Below are 20,669 nucleotides of genomic sequence, written 5' to 3'. Positions count from 1 at the left end.
TTCATTATGTTTCAGGCAGTCCTATGATAAGCTGATTTCACATGCAGATACTAAAGGCCAAAGTTTCGAGATCAAGATGGCAACTTTGCTGTTTCTGCGAGGTGTGAACTCTTCACAAAAATTCTTCCTGGCTACCAACATGAGTGGAGTGGGCCAGTTTGACGATCTGGTATTCCTCCATGGGAACAGAACATTCCTGGTGCAATTGAAGCATAAGCAGAAAGTAAAAAGCAAGAATAATTATGTCGGAGTCAGTCGAGAGCTGCTGTCACTCCAGGGAATCTTCAGTATCATTCAGTATTGCCGATCGTATCCCAGTGCAAGCAACTGGCTTGAGAGCTCTGGTTTGTCTGAAAATTCAGAACTAGTTCTCTTTACCAATCGTGTTCTGCATACTAACTCCACGTGTCCAAACAGTGTGTTATCCACAGGAGGGCAAACGTTTTTGTTCGATGAGGACAAAGATGCAGAGGTGTACAGCTTGTTCCAGGAACTGGAGCTTTATATTCGTGTGCTTCATGAAGAGGACACCTCATCCTTACCAGAAAGAATTGATCTAGCAGACGTAGAAGTGAAAACTATCCACATTAAGAGAAGACTGCAGGACTTGAAGCAAGATCCGTCACGATTGGATAAAGAGAGAGAAGATTGGAGGGATATGTCCTATTACAAAAAGTTCCTTAGTAAATTAAGGTTGTATTCTGGTCAAGCAGATGAGAATGAACTTGATAACTACATAAAACAGGAACTATTTCAGACTTTTGGAACCAGTGGTGTCGATAATGATATAATTTTTGAAAAGTTGTTGAAAGAAATACACAATTGGTGGGAAAATGAGAGCTTCTTTCTTACAGAGGAGGTATATTTTTGGCAGAACCTCATTCAATCCCGTGTTGATAGCCTGAACAAAGCTGTCCTCTCAAAATTGAGATGTCATGAATTAAGTTTCATCGAGGAGCAGACTAGTTACTTAAAAGAACAGATTTTTAATAATTCGGTCGTCCAAATAGTGCCTGAGAAGACAAACGGAGCATCAGTCCTCTCTTGTCTAAAAGTTCACCAGAGCTTGAGACATGAACATCATCTGCTGGTGGATTATGCAACATTTGAATCTCGTTTCAGTGAAATATTAGCTCTCTGGGAGAGGGGAAAAATGTACAATGTTCTTGTAGTGAAAGATATGGCAAACAGCAAGAGTTTGACTGAAAGTATCAAGAGAGTGTTACAATCTAACCCCCATAAACGGTTTGTCCTTATATCTAGAAATTTTGACCAAGTGGGCACAATGTTAGATGGACGTGTAATTACAGATCACTTCAAATTTAAACAGCTTGACCAAATGTCACAGGAAAAAATACTTGACTCTGAGATTAATTTTCAGGGATTTGATATCAGCCTAAAAACATTAGTGAAAAGTACAACACTGTTCCATACAATAACTTCTGACATTGTAACTGGAATAAAAGAGGTGAAAGTAGGTGATAAATTGGCTGATGATGACGACAGCTACATACCTCGGACCTTGTTGCGTCAAGAACACATAAGTAAGGGAATATTGTCTGTCAAAGGGACTGAAAGAGTAGCAGTGAGTGAAATGTCAATACACGAACTACAGAAATTAGTTCCACCTGGTGAAATAGTAGAACAATTTTCTATTTGTGAAACATCTGATCTGCACAAATGTCGTTATATCATTATAAATGACTTGGAAGATTTCAGAAAACTTTGTGAAATGTTCAATTCCTTCCATTGGCTTAAGAATAATGGGGACAACTTAATATGGATGCAGTCGAAAGGAAAGTTAGCTTTCATAAGAAGACACATTCTACAGAATGTTGGTCCTGTCATGTACACTAAGGTGAATGAAATTTCGAAATTGCCTCAAAATGTTGTGCTAGTAGTTGCAGAGCCGGGAATGGGCAAGTCTACTGAACTCTCACATCTCGCCTCAGAACTAAAGCAAGGAAACCCAACGATGTGGGTAGTAAAGGTCGATCTCTATGATTATACCGACCATCTCAGCAAGGATCAACCAAGCACTCTTGAACTGTTGCTCAGAGCCGGTAAATTCAACACGGAATTCGAAAGATCTCTCTTCAAACATGAGATTCACCATGACGGAAATATAACGGTTATGTTTGACGGCTTCGATGAGATAAGTCCTAATTATGCAGAAAAAGTGATAACTATTTTGAAAATTCTTGCAGCGACACATATAAAGAAGATATGGGTAACATCTCGTCCGGTTATGAGGGAAAATCTCGAGCGAGAGTTGTCAACATTAGCATATATTCTTAAGCCGTTTTCGCGTGATGACCAAAGAGAGTTTCTTCTCAAGCTTTGGAAGGGTGCCCATACTGGTCCACATGACTTGAAGAACCTGGTTTCGAGCCTGCTGAGAGTGACTGCACGATCCTTGAACGACAAGCAGAGAATAATGACAGGAATTCCCCTGCAGACCAAAATGCTGGCAGAAGCTTTCTGGGAAGATGCCCAACATTATTGTGCAACAGGAGAACATCGACTGCCTCTGAAACTCGACGTGCTGCAGCTCTACAACATGTTTGTGAACCGGAAATGGCAGCTATATTATGAGAAGAACATGGTAGATATAACTAGAGTAGGACTGTCAGAAAATTTTCAAGATCTGAGAGATGTATTTGAACAGTGCCACATGAGTTGTGCATTGCTTACTGTTCTAGAGCACGATGAAGTGAGAAAATTGCACAACTCAGAAACAATAATGAAGCAAGTTCAGGCATTCTTAACGAAGTTCAGAACAGGACGTGATAAAACGGGCATTGTGATAGACGTAATAAATGATAGGGCAATTTTCATACATCGAACCTTTGCTGAATACTTCGTTGCACTGTGGTTTGCAGAAAACTTTCGCCATGTAACAGAATATCTGAAAACAAAGATTTTCGAACCAAATTTCCAAATTGTGAGGAAGTTTTTTAACAGGATTTTGGCTCAGAAATTCACTTTACATACTGCAATTCTGAACCATGATAAATGCACTGTTGAAACCTTAATGTCTGCTCAAACACTTGACGTCAATGTTAGAGATGAGGGTGGAAGAACGCCTTTATACTTAGCAGTGATGAGTCTCATTGAAGATGATCCTAATAGTGTTGTCCAACAAATCATAGCGATTCTTTTGGAGTATGGTGCAAATCCAGGAATCAAGGATAAAGTATTTGGCTGGAGGCCACTTCGGTTAGCAGATAAGATCAGAACATCTCCATATATTTTTGGACTTTTGCTAGATAAGAAAGCTAGTTCTAGTGATCTGGTTCTTGCTAGGCAGGAAATTCCTGGTAATGACATGTACGTGCAAGATGTCCTCAGAATTGCTGCCAGGCATGGTTTTGTGAAACTTGCAAAATTTGTGTTCGAGTGTGGAATACGTGTGGGACATTCAATAATGGTAGTCAGCGACAATAGATCAGAATGTTGTGCGACCATGCTACACGAAGCTGCCAGATATGGACAACTGAGACTGGTCAAGTATCTTATTGATCACAAAGCGGACATCGAGGCACGAGATAGCAGTATGAACGAGAGAACTGCATTGATGTGGGCTGCTGAAAGAGGTCAACTGGGAATCGTTGAATATTTGATAAAACGAGGCTCCAATGTGAATGCTTGTGATGAGTATGGCTACACTGCCTTGCTGCTAGCTGCCCGCAATGCGAAGTTGGATGTGGTGAAGCTACTGACTCAGCATACTGACGTCATGGCCTGCGACAATGAGGGTGACAGTATTTTACATTTCGCAGCTAGGTCTGGTAGCGTGGAGCTTGTGACATATTTATTGAACATTGGTCTCGACAGTAATTGCCGAAACAGATCCCAACAAACTCCTTTGTGGCAAGCTGCTCTGTACGGACGAAATCAAGTAACTCATCTGTTGTGCCAAAAAGGGGCAGATCTATACATACAGGACACGTTTGATGGATATACACCTTTACACGTTGCAGCAGAGAAAGGACATTTGCGGGTAGTGCAGTGTCTCATTTGTCATGGAGCTAGTGCGTCTGCTCTCGACAAAAGAGGGCATACTCCTTTGGATGTCGCTGTTGAATATAATAACGCAGAAATTACCGAATTCTTGCTAAAGAAGAGGTCTTAAAAGTTATCTTGTTATTGTAATTTATTATTGTAAAGTTAAAGGTGACAGTGTATAAGCTAGTGAGGCGTAAGGGAGACAGTAAAGCCTGGTTCAGACGGTGATGGATTCCAATTTGGCTCCGCTGATGGCTGCCCTGCGTGCTCACTTGCTGCTCCTGTGTTGCCTACGGTGATGGTAGTTGTTCACACGGAGCTGGCCTTTTCACAGTTCAAATTGGAAAATCATCTGCTGTTTTATCTGTTGCCAACACTCATGGTCAAAAAGAAACTAAACCGTGAGTGGAAAACAACTGAAGTCCTACATTAACAGTAGTAAATGTCGTAATAAAGTAATTAAGCCATAAGTGCAAAACAGCTAAAGTCCGATATTTAATTGTTATTTCTTAGAAACTAATGAATATAAAAAAAAACAGGTTTAGTTGGAAAACAACGATCATGGCGACATGGTTTCAGTGGTGATATTATATGATCATCTTTGGTTCCAGCCTGTAAACCATCACGAAAAATAGCAAGGAACCTACCCTCGAAATCCAGCAAGCTAGTCATCCATGGAGCCACCAGAGGGCATTACTTCCGGCAAGTGACCACGCAGACTACCCATCCGCGCAGCCACCTTGGAATCCATCACAGAAACACCGTCTGAACCGGGCTTAAGTTAGACTCCCAAGATTCTCGACTTATACCTGTTTTTAGGAAACATGGAACATGACATTTCAACGGCCGTACTTAGAACTACAACATTACGTTGCCAATTTAGACAACCATGACGTTAGATGGCTAACGTAATTGGTAATTTACGCTAAGTTTTAAAAGAATGCAAAAATGGACTGAAAATGGAACATGAAACGTATTATTGACTGACATTATGTACATAATAAATGACACTCAGAACGTGGGAACTGTAAAGGTAAGCGTTCACTACATCGTATCGGACGAATCGCACAGATCGGAAAAAGACAATCTTTGCTGTAATTTTTATGTAACCGCGTTCACTACATCGTATCGTACGCATCGCCTATCGGAAAATCCGTCCACGTTCCTCGGATGGGCAACTTTTCCGATGCGTGCGATCATGGCCTTCTTTAATAAATCGATTTTAATTGGTCAACTGTTACTATTATGTTGTGCCATGTTCAGTGTCGCGCCAAAATGGCAGACTGAAAACTTATTTCGCGTGTAGAAAATTGCGAAGAATTATTATAATTTAAGGCGTTCCCATTACAGTAATCAAGTTGTTTCTTGCAAATATATTATGTAACCAATATTTCTTTCGTTTCTTCCTCTTCAATTAAGACGCGTGAAGCAATTACAAATTCTAATTCGCTAACAGACGTAATTAATAGACCTAACCTCAACTCCTCTACTTTCAGTAATGTCAATATCGTACGACGTCATGTTTTAAACAGCTGATAGGGGAATCCGATGAGGCGATGAGGTGAAGCCGTTACAGTGAACGCACTGCACTTAAAATATCCGTTGCGTGCGATTCGTACTAGGAGTGCGATACGATGTAGTGAACGCTTACCTTTAAGGCCCATTCACAATGAAAATTAAACATAACCGTAACGTAAACACAGAAGTTTGTGGCCAGGTTATCAAATGGGATCATTCACAATGATTCACATAAACACTAACATTAACATTACCGTTAGACGTTAACATGAAAGTTTGCAAACCCCAAACTTTCATGCTTATGCTTACGTGATTTGCAAACAGAACACAATCGTGGAGCGCTGAAGCATACGGCAGAATATGAGGAAATGGCGTCGTCATGTTTCCATGGTTACCAAGTATCTTTGCGGTTATGTTTATGTCCCCATCATGAATGATGTGATTTTACCATAACGTTTACATTCTTAAGTTAACGCTTACGTTATGTTTATTTTTAATTGTGAATGGGCCTTAAATGTGACAACTTAACCGTTGTTACCATAGCAACAGGGTTACCACACTATGTGATATTTAGTTGTTTTTACGATTTTAGCGCTAAATTCATTTCCCATCTTAACCTTCCTCTGGGCATATGTGGTCTTTCGAGACCCCATAACCCATTTACAAATACACGTAACATTTTCAACATGCCCAGCGGAGGGTTAAAGAAAACAGGTATAGGTAACAGGAGGACGTTGTATGGTCAGCGACACACACTGGTATCATATCCGAGAAAATTCGTTACTGAAGGAAGCTGAATAGGTTTCGAAGCTTTTCTGCAAGTTGAAGGGGTTGAAAAATCCTATCTTCAACTGAACTCCCACATGGCTTGTTCTGTCGAACATCTTGTCATAGTTTCTGTTATTTTACATAGGTCCTAAACTCAAATGAAGGGGATACTCTGATGACATTTATCTCTCAGAAACCTATGAATCTTTTTGTTTCATTTTTTACAGCTCTCATAGAGTTACTTAGGTCTTGAAATTTTTTAGAGTGATTGATTAAGAACTGCGTCGTTAAAAATATTTTCATGTAAATTATATACAATCTTGGGAATCATTTTGGAAGTGTATCTGAAATTGTGATGACATTTTTTGTGCTCTAAATATAGAGACAACATGGATCCATGTAGTCCTTGATTATTGTTGGTTAACAACACTTTCCCAGCCAGAAAGATTTTTTTCTTTCATTATAGTACAAATATTCGAATTAAAAATTGCATAGTACTTTCAATACGAAAATAATCGTGTCACCGAAAAAGAAATAATACTAGGGTTGATGCATGATATAATATTGAACTTCTGTGCCAAATTTTATGCGTCTAGTCCCAAGACAATAAAGAATAAAATTAATCCAAGTATTGAAAAATGAGAAATCTAGCGGAGACTTAAAAGGACGGGGTTGTGGCCCTTGAGCAATGCACACATTTAAAAATGGAAGTAATAACAGATGGCCTAGTTGCGCCAAGGTTACCAAACTTATTCTTGTTTAAAAAAAGAAAGGCTTGGAAAATATTTAAATGTAAAAAAAATCATTTTTTAACAAATATGGCCATGTTTCACCATAGTACCCCCTTAAAACTCATTTAAATCGCATTTAGAGTTCCCACTAGAGGGAACCCAAGAGGTGGAATTTAAACCGAGAGGATTCGATCCGACACCGGAATGGGAATCCAGTGTGGCTTAATGGATAAAACAACAGCACGTAGAGGTGAAAACCCGGGTTCAAATCCGTTCCACTTATCTGTACCGAGTGATTCAAAAGTCCGGCGACATAGTCAATTCCCGTTATTAGTACAGATGGCGTAAAATGGGAAGTTGTTGGAAATATCCTGTTTTCAATCTAATTAATTTAATTTAATTTGATTTTGAACGTAGAGTACATTGTTGAGACTATACACTAGTATGACACACCCGCCCAACCCCAATGCTGCCAAATTAGTGGCTTTCCGTTAATTTTACCGTATTTTAGGTACGTAGTGTATCGGCAAATTACGAAATGACGATAATTAGCAGTGTTGCCAATATAAGTTCAGGGAAAACCGCCAGAGAAGGAGAAGAATGAAATTCCTCTCAGTTCTTATCCTATCAATGTAAATAAATATTCCTTTGCACTGTGAGAAGTTAAATAACCGCTGAACTCTGCATGCCAACTATTTTTCTCCTTTAAGTAATACGTATCTAAAATTCTGTAAAACTAACGGAGAAGCTACTAATTTGGCAGTATTAGGACTAGCATGTGTATTATACTATACTTGTTTTTTTGATAGATGGGACATGACGGGAGCATTGCGATCGGAAAAACAACTGAATGTCACATAGCGTGGTAGGCCTGTTGCTATGGTAACAACGGTTGAGTTGCCAAACTTACAGTTCCCACGTGGTGAGTGCTTAATAGCTCTCTCGGCGACATTTATTGTGCACACAATGTTAGCATTGGTACGTTTCGTGTTTGATTCTCTGTCGATTTTTGTATTGTTTTCTTACCTTGCGTCAATTGTCAATGAATGTTTTAACGTCAGTCATCTTAACGATAATAATTATTGTTAGCTTCCATCAGCTGGCAGCGTGGTAGTCCATATCGGCAACATGGCACTGTAGTTCCAAGTTCGACCGCTTAACTGTCATGTCCCATCTTTAAAAAAAAACAAGTATAGTGTGCAGTCTCAACTGTGTATTCTACGTTGAAAATTCAAGCATAATAGATTGAAAACTATATATTTCCAACAACTTTCCCCTCTTCCTATTTTTCGCAATGTGCACTAATAATGGAGTTTTTCTATGTCGTCGGACTTTTGAATCACCCTGTATATGTATGTTTGTATGTACAGTAGGTGTGCATGTGAGAGTTGATAGAGAGAGAGAGAGTGTTTGTGTGCACTGGTGCGTGTGTCAACTTTTGCACTTCTTCGGTTGGGTTGATGCACATATGCGCTCGCATGAATTCAGTTGTGTTGTACGTAAAGTAGAGTTCTGATTATCCGGACTATACGAGACGAGGGCAGTCCGGGTAATATGGAAGGTGAGAACGCTATGTGGTTTTTGATCCTGTAATCTTATAGGGACAAAGGTTGAACCCAGTAATGTAGAAAGACTAATACGGTAATTGTCTTTTTTTTTTTCATAATACAGTACAGCAGCCGTGGCGAAAATGTGATCGTGCGCCGAGCTACTGTGTAACCTGCAACGTGCATAGCACCTATGGAGGGAGGCGGACACCCAAAGGAGAAGTGAAGCAACTGTCTGACTTATTAACGGATTTTCATTTTCCTTACGTCAAGCACTTAAATATAGTTTTATACAGTACAAGGCTACAAACTAATGTTTAGTACGTGTAACGAAGAAAGAAATGAACAAGAAAACATAGGACACATTATCACAACCTTAAATTAACTGTCTTCAGAATGTCTCTGCGACAGAGTTTCAAAATAAGGAATTACAGTATGTTACTTACTGCCAATCGTAGTTGATCACGAAGGTATGCGTCTGTCAGTCGTGATCTAAATTTGGTTTTTACTATTTTCATTGTTGAAAATAATTTTTCACAAACGTAAGTTGTAACGAACACGGCTTCAAAAGGGCAAGCGAAAGAACGGAGCGTCGAATATTTATTTTTTGGCAAAGATTTGAAAAGTTCAACATTTGTCAAGTCCTTACATCTAGCTTCCATTGTAACATTACATTGTAAATCTATGAGTTTAAATTGAAGATATAACCGCATAATTCGTACATCTACTGAAAAAGGATCGACGTACAGAGATGTTAATGATAATAATAATAATAATAATAATAATAATAATAATAATAATAACAAAACAACAACAACACTTAACCTTTTAATGTTTCATCAGTAACATGTAGTATAATGCCGTTTTATTTCATACAACCGTTTCCTCATAATACTTGTGAAAAAATCATACATTTAATATTCTGATCATGCTGACAGCAAAAAAATGCGTCCTCCCAGCCTACTTGAAACTTTCGTTTTTGTAGAGAAGTACATGGTTTCGAGAGAGACATTGCGGCGATACGCCACTCGCAGGTCAGAGACAAATAGAAATGAAACGGAGTTTGACTCCTGTGAGTCACATTTTCACCACGGCTGCAGTACAGTATCGCAATTGACTGTAAAAATATTTGTTATTATTCAATATTTGTTATTATATATGTACACTACTGTGATTAAAAAGAAAGTGATCCGAAATAACATGGAAGGCTGGATAATCGAAGTTCGCATAATCAGGACTCTACTGTACATTTTTCCTTGGGACAGTGTATCATTGTCATAATATATTACTTGTTGTCCATTAATAAAATTTCATTTAATTATTAGTATAGTCTTCATTCCTCCAACTCTTGTTCCTCTCATATTAGTTACGTTATACTCCTGATCATTAAGTTATGTTTAATATTTTGCTTTAATAATAGATTGTCCACACCTGTGGAGTAACGGTCAGCGCGTCTGGCTGTGAAACCAGGTGGCCCGGGTTCGAATCCCGGTCGGGGCAAGTTACCTGGTTGAGGTTCTTTCCGGGGTTTTCCCTCAACCCAATAGGAGCAAGTGCTGGGTAACTTTCGGTGCTGGACCCCGGACTCATTTCACCGGCATTATCACCTTCATATCATTCAGACGCTAAATAACCTATATGTTGATACAGCGTCGTAAAATAACCCAATAATAATAATAATAGACTGAAGAGAATAGATATCCCTTCACTGAATTTAACGGCGCCTTCTTCCGAAAATATGGGCCAAATTTAAAGCACAATGAAAGAGCCGCGAAGGTCCCAAAAACGTATTAGATTTTGCATCAAGAAGACTGTCGGTTCTCTGATGCCAGATAGAAACGACGGACATACTCCTCTTCCATGTAATTAGATAGTGCATTAGCAATTGAAGAGTCCACTGCAAGAATGATGGATATCATTTGGAATACATTTTGCAGAAGAAGCAATTGAAAGTTTGAAATGCTTAGCGCTCAAAGCTGAACTGTGATTTTCCGATTATTACTGGACAATGACTATCAGTGTTAGTGCCATATAACTCTCTATGCACATTCTATAATTATATCTTAAGGTATGCATTGACAATCTTGGTTCATTTTCGACAAGAAAGTGACATCCATCATTCTTGCAGTGGACTCTTCAATTATCTATGTTAACTGAATCAGTTACTACACTGCATAAATCTACGTACAGTACTTTACTTTATACAAAATATAATTTCTTGACAGTTTATCCGTGTAAAAGACTGAAATTCATATTTTTTTCGAATCAAATAAATGCGCCTTGCGATCAAGGATCAAACAATATTGAATGGAGAAAAATTATTGGATGTAACGAAGTACAACATTACAATTTCAAGCTATTTGGCAAAATAATTAAGTCGAAATACCTATTGATAGATAGAGGTATGAACTCAGCATTAAACTGCTATGGAAAGAATTATTACTTTACAGGTTGTTTAGTCAACTGTCCGAAGACAGGTCTGAACTTCATAAGTGATACCAAGAAGACACCACTTACGAGACAACTAGGCCAGGAGATAATGGATTAGAGTGGCCAGTTCCTTTACCTCTTCATTGCATACATCGCTGACTAGCTACATATTACACTAGTCGGACTTCTGATGTATACAAACAATTGTTCTTCCTCTGACACATATCGTCAAGTGAGATGTACTGTCTGATAATAGATGCACATATCAACCAGAACGTCCACACCTGTGGAGTAACTGTTAGCACGTCTAGCCGCGAAACCAGGTGGCCCGGGTTCGATTCCTGGTTGGGGCAAGTTACTTGGTTGAGGTTTTTTCCAGGGTTTTCCCTCAACCCAATATGAGCAAATGCTGGGTAACTTTGGGTGTTGTACCCCGGCCTTATTTCACACCTTCACCTCATTCAGACACTAAATAACCTAAGCAGTTGATAAAGCGTAGTAAAATAACCTACTAAAAAAATCAAGCATAACCTCAGTCAGAGGATACATTATAGGTATGGATTTAAGTTGTTAATAATAAGAATGTTCATACAAGACAGAAGAAAATCTTTTTTCTATTGTTGGATCTAAAGACGGAAACAACGTTACTCAAGGCTTCTCGAAAATTTGTCCAAGAAATTTTTCTTCAAATAGTCCAAATGATGACGTATCAACACGCATCTGTTCTGATGTTTTTAATTACCGGTAATAATGTTCTCTGTAAAACTAGAACTGGTGTAAAAATAGTTATTTAAAATGGTAGTGGCCCCTGTTAACATTTTCGTTCACAGAGATTAGGCCAATATCTTAATTGATTAATATTTTAATGTGCTAATAAACTGTAATGTCTAAAATAAAATGGGCAACCATATAGTTAGAAAACGAAGTACAGGTCTTTGAAACTTGTTATTAATCTGAAATGTTGTGAACAAAGCGACTCCAAATTATATTATTACTTTGCATTTTCTTATTGACATCAGTAATGCATATCTCTTCACTTTTCCTCACGTAACCCAGCCGTTGCTTATTTACTTATTTATTTATTATTATTTATTGAATTATTCATTTATTCGTTTATTTATTTCTCGTAATGTCGTAATAATATTTGATTTGGCTTGGAGGATGAGGGGAGTACGTTACACTAAACTCGGCATGCTCAACATTAAAATCGCATTGCTGCGTATGTTGTGTCCTAAATACTGCAAATCGTAAATGTGTCAATATTCAGCAGTAATAATTTATTAACCATTGTCGTCAAATATTTCACCACTATAAATGATGATAGTAAATCATACTCTTTTCCTCGAATAACGCTACCGGTACTGATTGTCTTAAGGCAAGACAAACTAATGATGATGATGATGATGATGATGATGATGATAATAATAATATAATAATAATAATAATAATAATAATAATAGTAATAATAATGTCTGAAAGTAGAAGACACCGATAGTTCTCTTTCAGCAAGTATAACAAATTAATTAGAGGGAACGAAATCTGAAGGAAAAACACGCTATGAAAGCAACATTTTTTATTGAACAAAAAAAAAAACAAACAAACAAACAAAACAAACAAAATTGTAAATTCCATTAAGAGACTCTGAAAATCTGCATACTGATATTTAACAAGACATCAATAAATCTCAAATAGGACTGTAATATGCTTGTTGTATTTATAATCTTCGTAATCGATCAGTAATGCAAAATTAATCAAGAATTTTCACGATACACAATGCTTAGTAATGGAACTATTCATCATTTAATAGGACTGCGAGGCGAACCTAGCGGCAGAAATTGTCATGACGCTCAGAGACCCACTCTCGATCGTGCTAGCTTACCAGAAGAACTCACAGTTCAACATCAAAACATACCTTTTAATTCGGCTGTAAAATATCTTGGCGTTTATCTTGATAGAAGACTGACTTACAGACAACATATAAATTTAATCAGAGACAGAGCTTTTCAACGTTTCATGCTGCTGTATCCTCTTTTCAAAAGTCGCATCTCTCTTAAAGTCAAAGTTTTATCACAGTCTACTATATACAGTCGCGAAGCTCAATATGTAGTAAAAATGCAAACATGGGTAGTTGCCCACCACTAGGATCGCTACTATCGCCTCATCATCACAGATCTCTCCTAGCAGATGACAAAATATGTTACACTTTCGTTGTCGTGTTCTTTTGGAAAAATTAGCACCTTCCTTCCATTATTGAAATTTTAAATGGATAAAGTTCTTTTATTATTTTTAAGAAGTATATTAAATTCCATCATAAACTCGAAGATACCTGCAAGAAATAGGTTAATATTATTTTTGTTTGTGCAAAACGAACTGAAATTTACTATAATAGCTTCACTCATTCAAGATTATAGCGATAATGAACTATGAAACCAATAAATATTAATTTGCACTTCCCTTTACAACAATAATATAATAACAATAATAATGGAAATATGAATTAATGGGAGTAACTTACGTGTACCGGCACTTGTAGTGGTTAACAAAGTGGGATGAGGTTAAGCAATAATAATCACACCAGAATTGGAAATAAAACGTGGTCAATAAATTTTATTGTAACAGACTTACTTTTTCTACGTCTCTAGTAAAGTAAGAAATAAAAATAACAACAAAATTAACAGCTATAATTAAAAACATATCCTTTGAAAAAAAAGTAGGCCTAAGTTGTCTGAAAATGTACAATTATTCAAGGAATCAGCTGATACAGACGTAGAATTAGTGCAAAGCTTTTGTTTCTCAGCTGCAGGTAATAACAGAACAGGTTTATTTAAAACATCGAATAAAGTTGGAACTGCATTCCAGATTAATTTATTTTTGTTTTCGAAATGTTGTGTGTTTTCGAAATGAAGAGAGCAAAACTTTATATTATTATAAAGATATGCTTCATTCTTTGTCATTAGATCTTCCCTCCTGCTGTTTATTAACCACTTTTTGCATCTATAAGTAAAATAAGAAATAGATGTTAGGATTTTTCTTCACGAGCATCAATGTGAAATACGCAACGACCTAGCACTCGATGGAAATGCGACTCAGTCCACTCTAAATCCAAAGTCGACCGTGGACAGTCTATTGTTTCTAGTTGCTAACCGCTTGGAGCGCTTTATCGCGAGATTTGCAAAAAAACACCTCAAGCTTCGCGACTGTATATAGTAGACTGTGGTTTTATTATACACTTGTCTTATCCGTTCATATATGTTATATGCCTGTGAAATTTGGTTAAATACTCATATACGTCATATTAAGAGACTGGATAGAATACAAAGATCAGTATGTAGGACAATCACGGGAGCAGACTATGATATCAGTAACTCTCAACTATATGAGTCACTAAATATAATGTTATTTAGTGATTATATTCAAAATGCCAGAACAAAATTGATAAAATCTGTAAGAACACATCCAAATCCATTGCTCAATAGTTTAGTAATTTCTCGTGTTTAATGAATGAGTGATTTCTTGTAAAACACTTCACTCTTGGTGAAAGTGTTTGAATGTAAATTGTATTTTTTATACTGAATCATGTACTTTATTACATACATCTTGTAAAAGGCATGGGTCCATTTTGCGACCTGGTACTTAAATAAATATACATTTCTGGGAAAAAAAAATCTCGATCGTGCTATGCGCCAGCTTGTATAATTAATCTCGTAAGCAACGAACCCAGCACTCCGCAAGGACTGTATCAACAAATCAAGACGCTAGATGGCAGCACAGTCACTTTTCGCAGCTGCTTGCAATGCTAAACAGGAAAACTTTCCAGTATAATTGTTATAGAGTGTATTTGACTGTAGTTTGTTACTAGTGTAATGGCTTTATTGTCAAGAACTCAACATTAGTTAACAATTAATATGTATTACTATTGTTGTTATCGCTGATCTGTACTCTGTAATTGTATTGTTGAGTGTATGAAATAAATAAATAAATAAATAAAAATAAATAAATGACTTATTTTTTATAGCTGCAGATATTATTTTGCCACACTGTCTCCTGTATTGGGACCAATATAAAACAGATCTCACGAAACAAAGTTTTTAATGACAAATGAAACATACTATGTTATTTTTATACCTGTTTTTTAAGATGGGACATAACATCAGCGCTGCGATCGCAAAACTAACGGACTGTTGCTATGGTAACAAAGGTTCTGTTGCCAAAGTTTTAGTTCCTACGTGATGAGTGCTCAATAGTTCTCTTGGCGACATTTATTGTGCACACAATGTTAGCACTCATACGTTTCGTCTTTCATTCGTTATTGATTTTTGTATTTTTTTTTACCTTCGAGTAAATTGTCAATGAATATTTTAACGTCAGCCGTATAACGTTAATCCTATCAGCTGACAGCATGGTAGTCCAAATTGGCAACATAGCGCAATAGTTCCAAGCTCAACAGCTTAACTGTCATGTCCCCAAAAAAAAAAAAAAAAAACAGGTATTATATGGATGTAAAACGTTTACATTAATTTTGAATCACGATGTAGGGCCGATTTAGATATGTCGCGCGAAGACATCCCTCTACCACAGTCTAAGACTGTGCCTCTACTATCATTTTCTGACAAATGTTTGCCATCATTTGTAAGACCAAATAATACCATGACCAGATCTTTGTTGTTCAACATACCATGGTATGACGCTTTATTTCAACCTGTGAACGCTTGTCAGCGCTGGTGTACTTTACGTCCATTCTGGTGCATCGATTGTAGATTGGATTGTTTACGGGAATTATCCTGTTGTGCATTAACTTTAATAATTATTTTGGCGCTTTACTTATAGTTGAAGTTTGAAATCAGTTTCTCGTAGAATTTCGGGGTGAGTTATCTTAACGAAATCAATTATGTATTTTTGTGTGCCTTATTGCAAAATGGCTTGTAATCTAACCAAGGAAGGCTGCAATGGCAGCGAATGATACTAGGCTATTAATAATATGCATTATTTTCAGCAGATGAGTTACAGTTTAAATGTAGAGTCTATATATATATATATATATATATATATATATATATATATATATATATATATACACACACACACACACACGAGATTACCCACAAATGGATGTCTAAACTGCAACATTCTTTTGTCTAGGCTAAGAATTTGTAAAAATTCCGAAAGGGGGATAGGAATTTTGTTTTAGTGTATTCTTGGTCTGAAAAACAGTTCCAGCTAGTTCTCTGGTAATTTTCTTTACGTTTAGAATTAATATTGTTGGTATGTTTGTAACTCACATTATTTATCATTTTTAATTGAACAATGCATTTGAAATAAAGTGTGCACTTAAAACCATGGTTACATAAAAAGGAACTGTATGTAAGTAACTTCAGATTGAATTCTCAAGACTTTAATCTGTGTGTTGTTTAGGAAAATTAGAAACAGGAAAAATAATCATTAAAAGTTGCGTCAAATTGCGTTACATCAGGTATTGTAATGTGAAAGATTGTGTATATTTAGGCCTAAAATATTTTTCGGTATATTTAGGCCTAAAATATTTTTCGGATAAATTTCAGAATACGGATTCCTTCTTTTCCCCCTTACTTCAAAATTCCAATCTTGTGCACACAAAAATTATTGGCACTGAAAAGTGCTTTTTCGTAAACATGAAAATTTTGAAGTTTCACAATTATTTTTGTGTTGTTTGCAGGAAGCGACTCACAATGTCGTTCAAGAAGATAGTGTTGAAGAGCACTACAATGATGTCTTTGAACGAACGGTGAGAAGCAAGTCTCCTTCGGAGGAGCAATGGAATAACAAGTTGGAAAGCCATGCCTACAGTTGCTTCATACTGTCGGCAATAGAATTAAGTTTGATATAGCATGTAATACTTCTTCAGCGGGAGTCATCTGTGCTCCTCCATATCACTGCATTATGCTGAATTTTACTGTTTTTGTTTACTTCCCCATAATGCAGGAATTGACATCTTTAAATTCACTTGCTAACCAAATGCCATGTAATTTTTCCGTGCTTCAAAAATACAGAAAGAGAAGAAATTTTAATAGCATAAATAGTACATCATAATCTTCTAACTTCCTTACAATGGGTTGAAGTACTGGGTTTGATTGTGGGGAGGGATGAGAAATAACATCATTCCTTTCCACAATATAAATTAGCTGAGTTCGAAACCGCTAATTCTTTCACACAATTTATGGATCTTTTTTTTCCAGTTTGTTAAATAGATATTTTAACACGATGAGCATAACTCCATTTGGATATGCAGACAGGAGCATTTATGATCTTACAGATTATTTTCTAAACTTTGTTTGTAATTATATTGTAATATTTGTTGACTCCACCATAAGAATGGACCTGACTGTGGAGGATATTGTTGATGTGGTCACTACTTGACCACTGCTTACATGCACTTGCCACTCTGAGTTTGTAGTGAGGGAATTGCAACCAGTCTTCTGTCGGGAATGCTCACATTGGAGGTCCCGCAAAATATATGCAACTTGGGATGACGTAACACAGGCAGATAAAAGTCCCACAACATGGCAGTTGACAGCTTTCCAATTAAAAATCACATTGAATAACATTATTTTTGAAAGCACAGCAACAAATATTGAACAATGTGAACTGTAGAAATGAAATGTGACAAACAAATGTGGAAGATAGATATGATTTTCACTGCTGACTGAACATAAAAATTTGATGTTTGTGTTCTTGAACACTAATTTTTCTGAAGTAACCAAGATTTAAGTAATGGTGGCATTGAGAAACCATTTGAATTGAGAAATGCATTTAAAATTGTTACGACACAAACAGTAGTACATCCCCAATTTTAAGAACTGGGGAAAAGAGATATGATAAAAATATCTGAGCCAGGCATAAACGAAACAATGCAAATTACGTATAGTGGAAGATGTCAAATGACGTAAGCCGTTAATTAAAAATTTAGACAATACTGTCAATAAATTATATGCGACCCACATCTGTGGCGTAATAAATATCAGAGGTAATTTTCTGTTGAAACAAAATAAATCTTACAAAATGTTATAAAAATGCATATCTCGTGAGAAATGTTACTACTGTTACATACAGTAATGAGATGCATTCCTGTTGAATCAACTGCCATTAAACACTACAAAGAAATGCATTTCTGTTGAGACAAATGACTGCAATTATTTTCAAATAGCTACCATAAATGCTATAAAGAGATGCATTTTAACGAGGCAAATAATTGTTATAAACTGATCAAGTAAAATAAAATGCATTTTGTTGACACAAATGATAGTTATGAGATACAAATGGCATTTCCATTGAGTCAGTAACAACTGACATTTTATGCTACAGATATATTACTGTTGTTGGGTCTGTTGTAATCGTAACAAATTCGTACAGCTCTCTGTAATGAACCCAGTAAACTTTTATACAAAGTGGGCAGATAAAAATGAGCCTGGCATAACAAGAATTGAGAAATATGAATGTTGTGTTGTCTGGCCTTGTGAAATATATGCATCCAAGTTGCGGAAGACTGGTTAGCGAGAGTTGCCAAAACCGACAGTAACAGTGAGAGGTGCTTTCACAGCTTCACATGGCTCCGCAACAACCAGGAAAATACCATCCGGAATCTGAGGGAAAACAATGCAATGCAGCATCAAGCTTCTGTGAAGAACCGTCGATTGGCACAGCAGATGGAGCGTCGCCCTGCTGTTATGGCAGCTTTGAAGTTGAAGAAGGTAAGTTCTCAATAAACCCCGATGCAAGGCAATTTCTATAGATTTCCAACTCTTACATTCCCTTGCATTGTGGAAGTAATATTAATTTCCACTCCTTCCTCATTATTGGTCATGACTAGACTTCGTTGAATTGCCACACGCAGCATGCTATCAGGTTGTCGATGTACGGTAGTATAGAGGAGGTGAGCGACCACCCGATCTCGTAGTATAAGCAGTTCATGTTAAAGAGTTCATTCATTCATTCATTCATTCATTTATTTTACTCCATAGATCTTACATGAGCAATGAAGCTTTAAGATGTGGAACATGTCAACATTTTACAATATTACTTACTTACTTACTTACAAATGGCTTTTAAGGAACCCGAAGGTTCATTGCCGCCCTCACATAAGCCCGCCAGCGGTCCCTATCCTGTGCAAGATTAATCCAGTCTCTATCATCATACCCCACCTCCCTCAAATCCATTTTAATATTATCCTCCCATCTACGTCTCGGCCTCCCTAAAGGTCTTTTTCCCTCCGGTCTCCCAACTAACACTCTATATGCATTTCTGGATTCGCCCATACGTGCTACATGCCCTGCCCATCTCAAACGTCTCGATTTTATGTTCCTAATTATGTCAGGTGAAGAATACAATGCGTGCAGTTCTGTGTTGTGTAACTTTCTCCATTCTCCTGTAACTTCATCCCGTTTAGCCCCAAATATTTTCCTTAGCACCTTATTCTCAAACACCCTGAACCTATGTTCCTCTCTCAGAGTGAGAGTCCAAGTTTCACAACCATACAGAAGAACCGGTAATATAACTGTTTTATAAATTCTAACTTTCAGATTTTTGGACAGCAGACTGGATGATAAGAGCTTCTCAACCGAATAATAACACGCATTTCCCATATTTATTCTGCGTTTAATTTCCTCCCGAGTGTCATTTATATTTGTTACTGTTGCTCCAAGATATTTGAATTTTTCCACCTCTTCGAAGGATAAATCTCCAATTTTTATATTTCCATTTCGTACAATATTCTGGTCACGAGACATAATCATATACTTTGTCTTTTCGGGATTTATTTCCAAACCGATCGCTCTACTTGCTTCAAGTAAAATTTCCGTGTTTTCCCTAATCGTTTGTGTATTTTCTCCTAACATATTCACGTCATCCGCATAGACAAGAAGCTGATGTAACCCGTTCAATTCCAAACCCTGCCTGTTATCCTGAACTTTCCTAATGGCATATTCTAGAGCGAAGTTAAAAAGTAAAGGTGATAGTGCATCTCCCTGCTTTAGCCCGCAGTGAATTGGAAAAGCATCAGATAGAAACTGACCTATACGGACTCTGCTGTATGTTTCACTGAGACACATTTTAAGTAATCGAACTAGTTTCTTGGGAATACCAAATTCAATAAGAATATCATATAATACTTCCCTCTTAACCGAGTCATAAGCCTTTTTGAAATCTATGAATAACTGATGTACTGTACCCTTATACTCCCATTTTTTCTCCATTATCTGTCGAATACAAAAAATCTGATCAATAGTCGATCTATTACGCCAAAAACCGCACTGATGATCCCCAATAATTTCATCTACGTACGGAGTTAATCTTCTCAAAAGAATATTGGACAAAATTTTGTACGACGTCAACAAAAGTGATATTCCTCGAAAGTTACCACAGTTGGTTTTGTCCCCCTTTTTAAAAATAGGTACAATTATGGACTCCTTCCATTGTTCTGGTACAATTTCCTTTTCCCAAATAGCAAGTACAAGTTTATAAATTTCACTATATAATGCACTCCCACCCTCTTGTATTAATTCTGCTGGAATTTGATCGATACCTGGAGACTTGTACTTTTTCAGATGTTCTATCGCAATTTCGACTTCTGAAAGCGTGGGTTCGGGTATAAATGGCTCAGCAGTTTGTATTTCAATTTCGTCCCGATCATTTCTAT

General features: G+C 36.9%; 2 protein-coding genes across 4 annotated transcripts in view; both read left to right on the top strand.

The window, feature by feature from the left end:
* The window catches only part of LOC138703725 (uncharacterized), a 44,441-nt gene extending 34,545 nt beyond the window's left edge, over positions 1 to 9,896 (top strand). For all 3 annotated transcript variants that reach the window (XM_069831840.1, XM_069831839.1, XM_069831841.1), the window contains exon 5: positions 16 to 9,896. In XM_069831840.1, coding sequence (XP_069687941.1) covers positions 16 to 4,135 — 4,120 coding nt within the window. In that variant the 3' untranslated portion in view covers positions 4,136 to 9,896. The remainder of the gene's footprint in view (positions 1 to 15) is intronic.
* A 5,802-nt stretch (positions 9,897 to 15,698) lies between these two features.
* LOC138703727 (chromatin target of PRMT1 protein-like) overlaps positions 15,699 to 20,669 on the top strand; it is a 34,003-nt gene continuing 29,032 nt past the window's right edge. The window contains exons 1-3 of the mRNA XM_069831846.1: positions 15,699 to 15,865; positions 16,695 to 16,763; positions 18,576 to 18,726. Coding sequence (XP_069687947.1) covers positions 16,708 to 16,763; positions 18,576 to 18,726 — 207 coding nt within the window. The 5' untranslated portion in view covers positions 15,699 to 15,865; positions 16,695 to 16,707. The remainder of the gene's footprint in view (positions 15,866 to 16,694; positions 16,764 to 18,575; positions 18,727 to 20,669) is intronic.

Source organism: Periplaneta americana, chromosome 7 (genome assembly GCF_040183065.1).
Source record: "Periplaneta americana isolate PAMFEO1 chromosome 7, P.americana_PAMFEO1_priV1, whole genome shotgun sequence".
Classification (NCBI taxonomy): domain Eukaryota; kingdom Metazoa; phylum Arthropoda; class Insecta; order Blattodea; family Blattidae; genus Periplaneta; species Periplaneta americana.
Note: the sequence above shows the minus strand (reverse complement) of the source record. Positions and strands in the feature narration are given on the sequence as shown.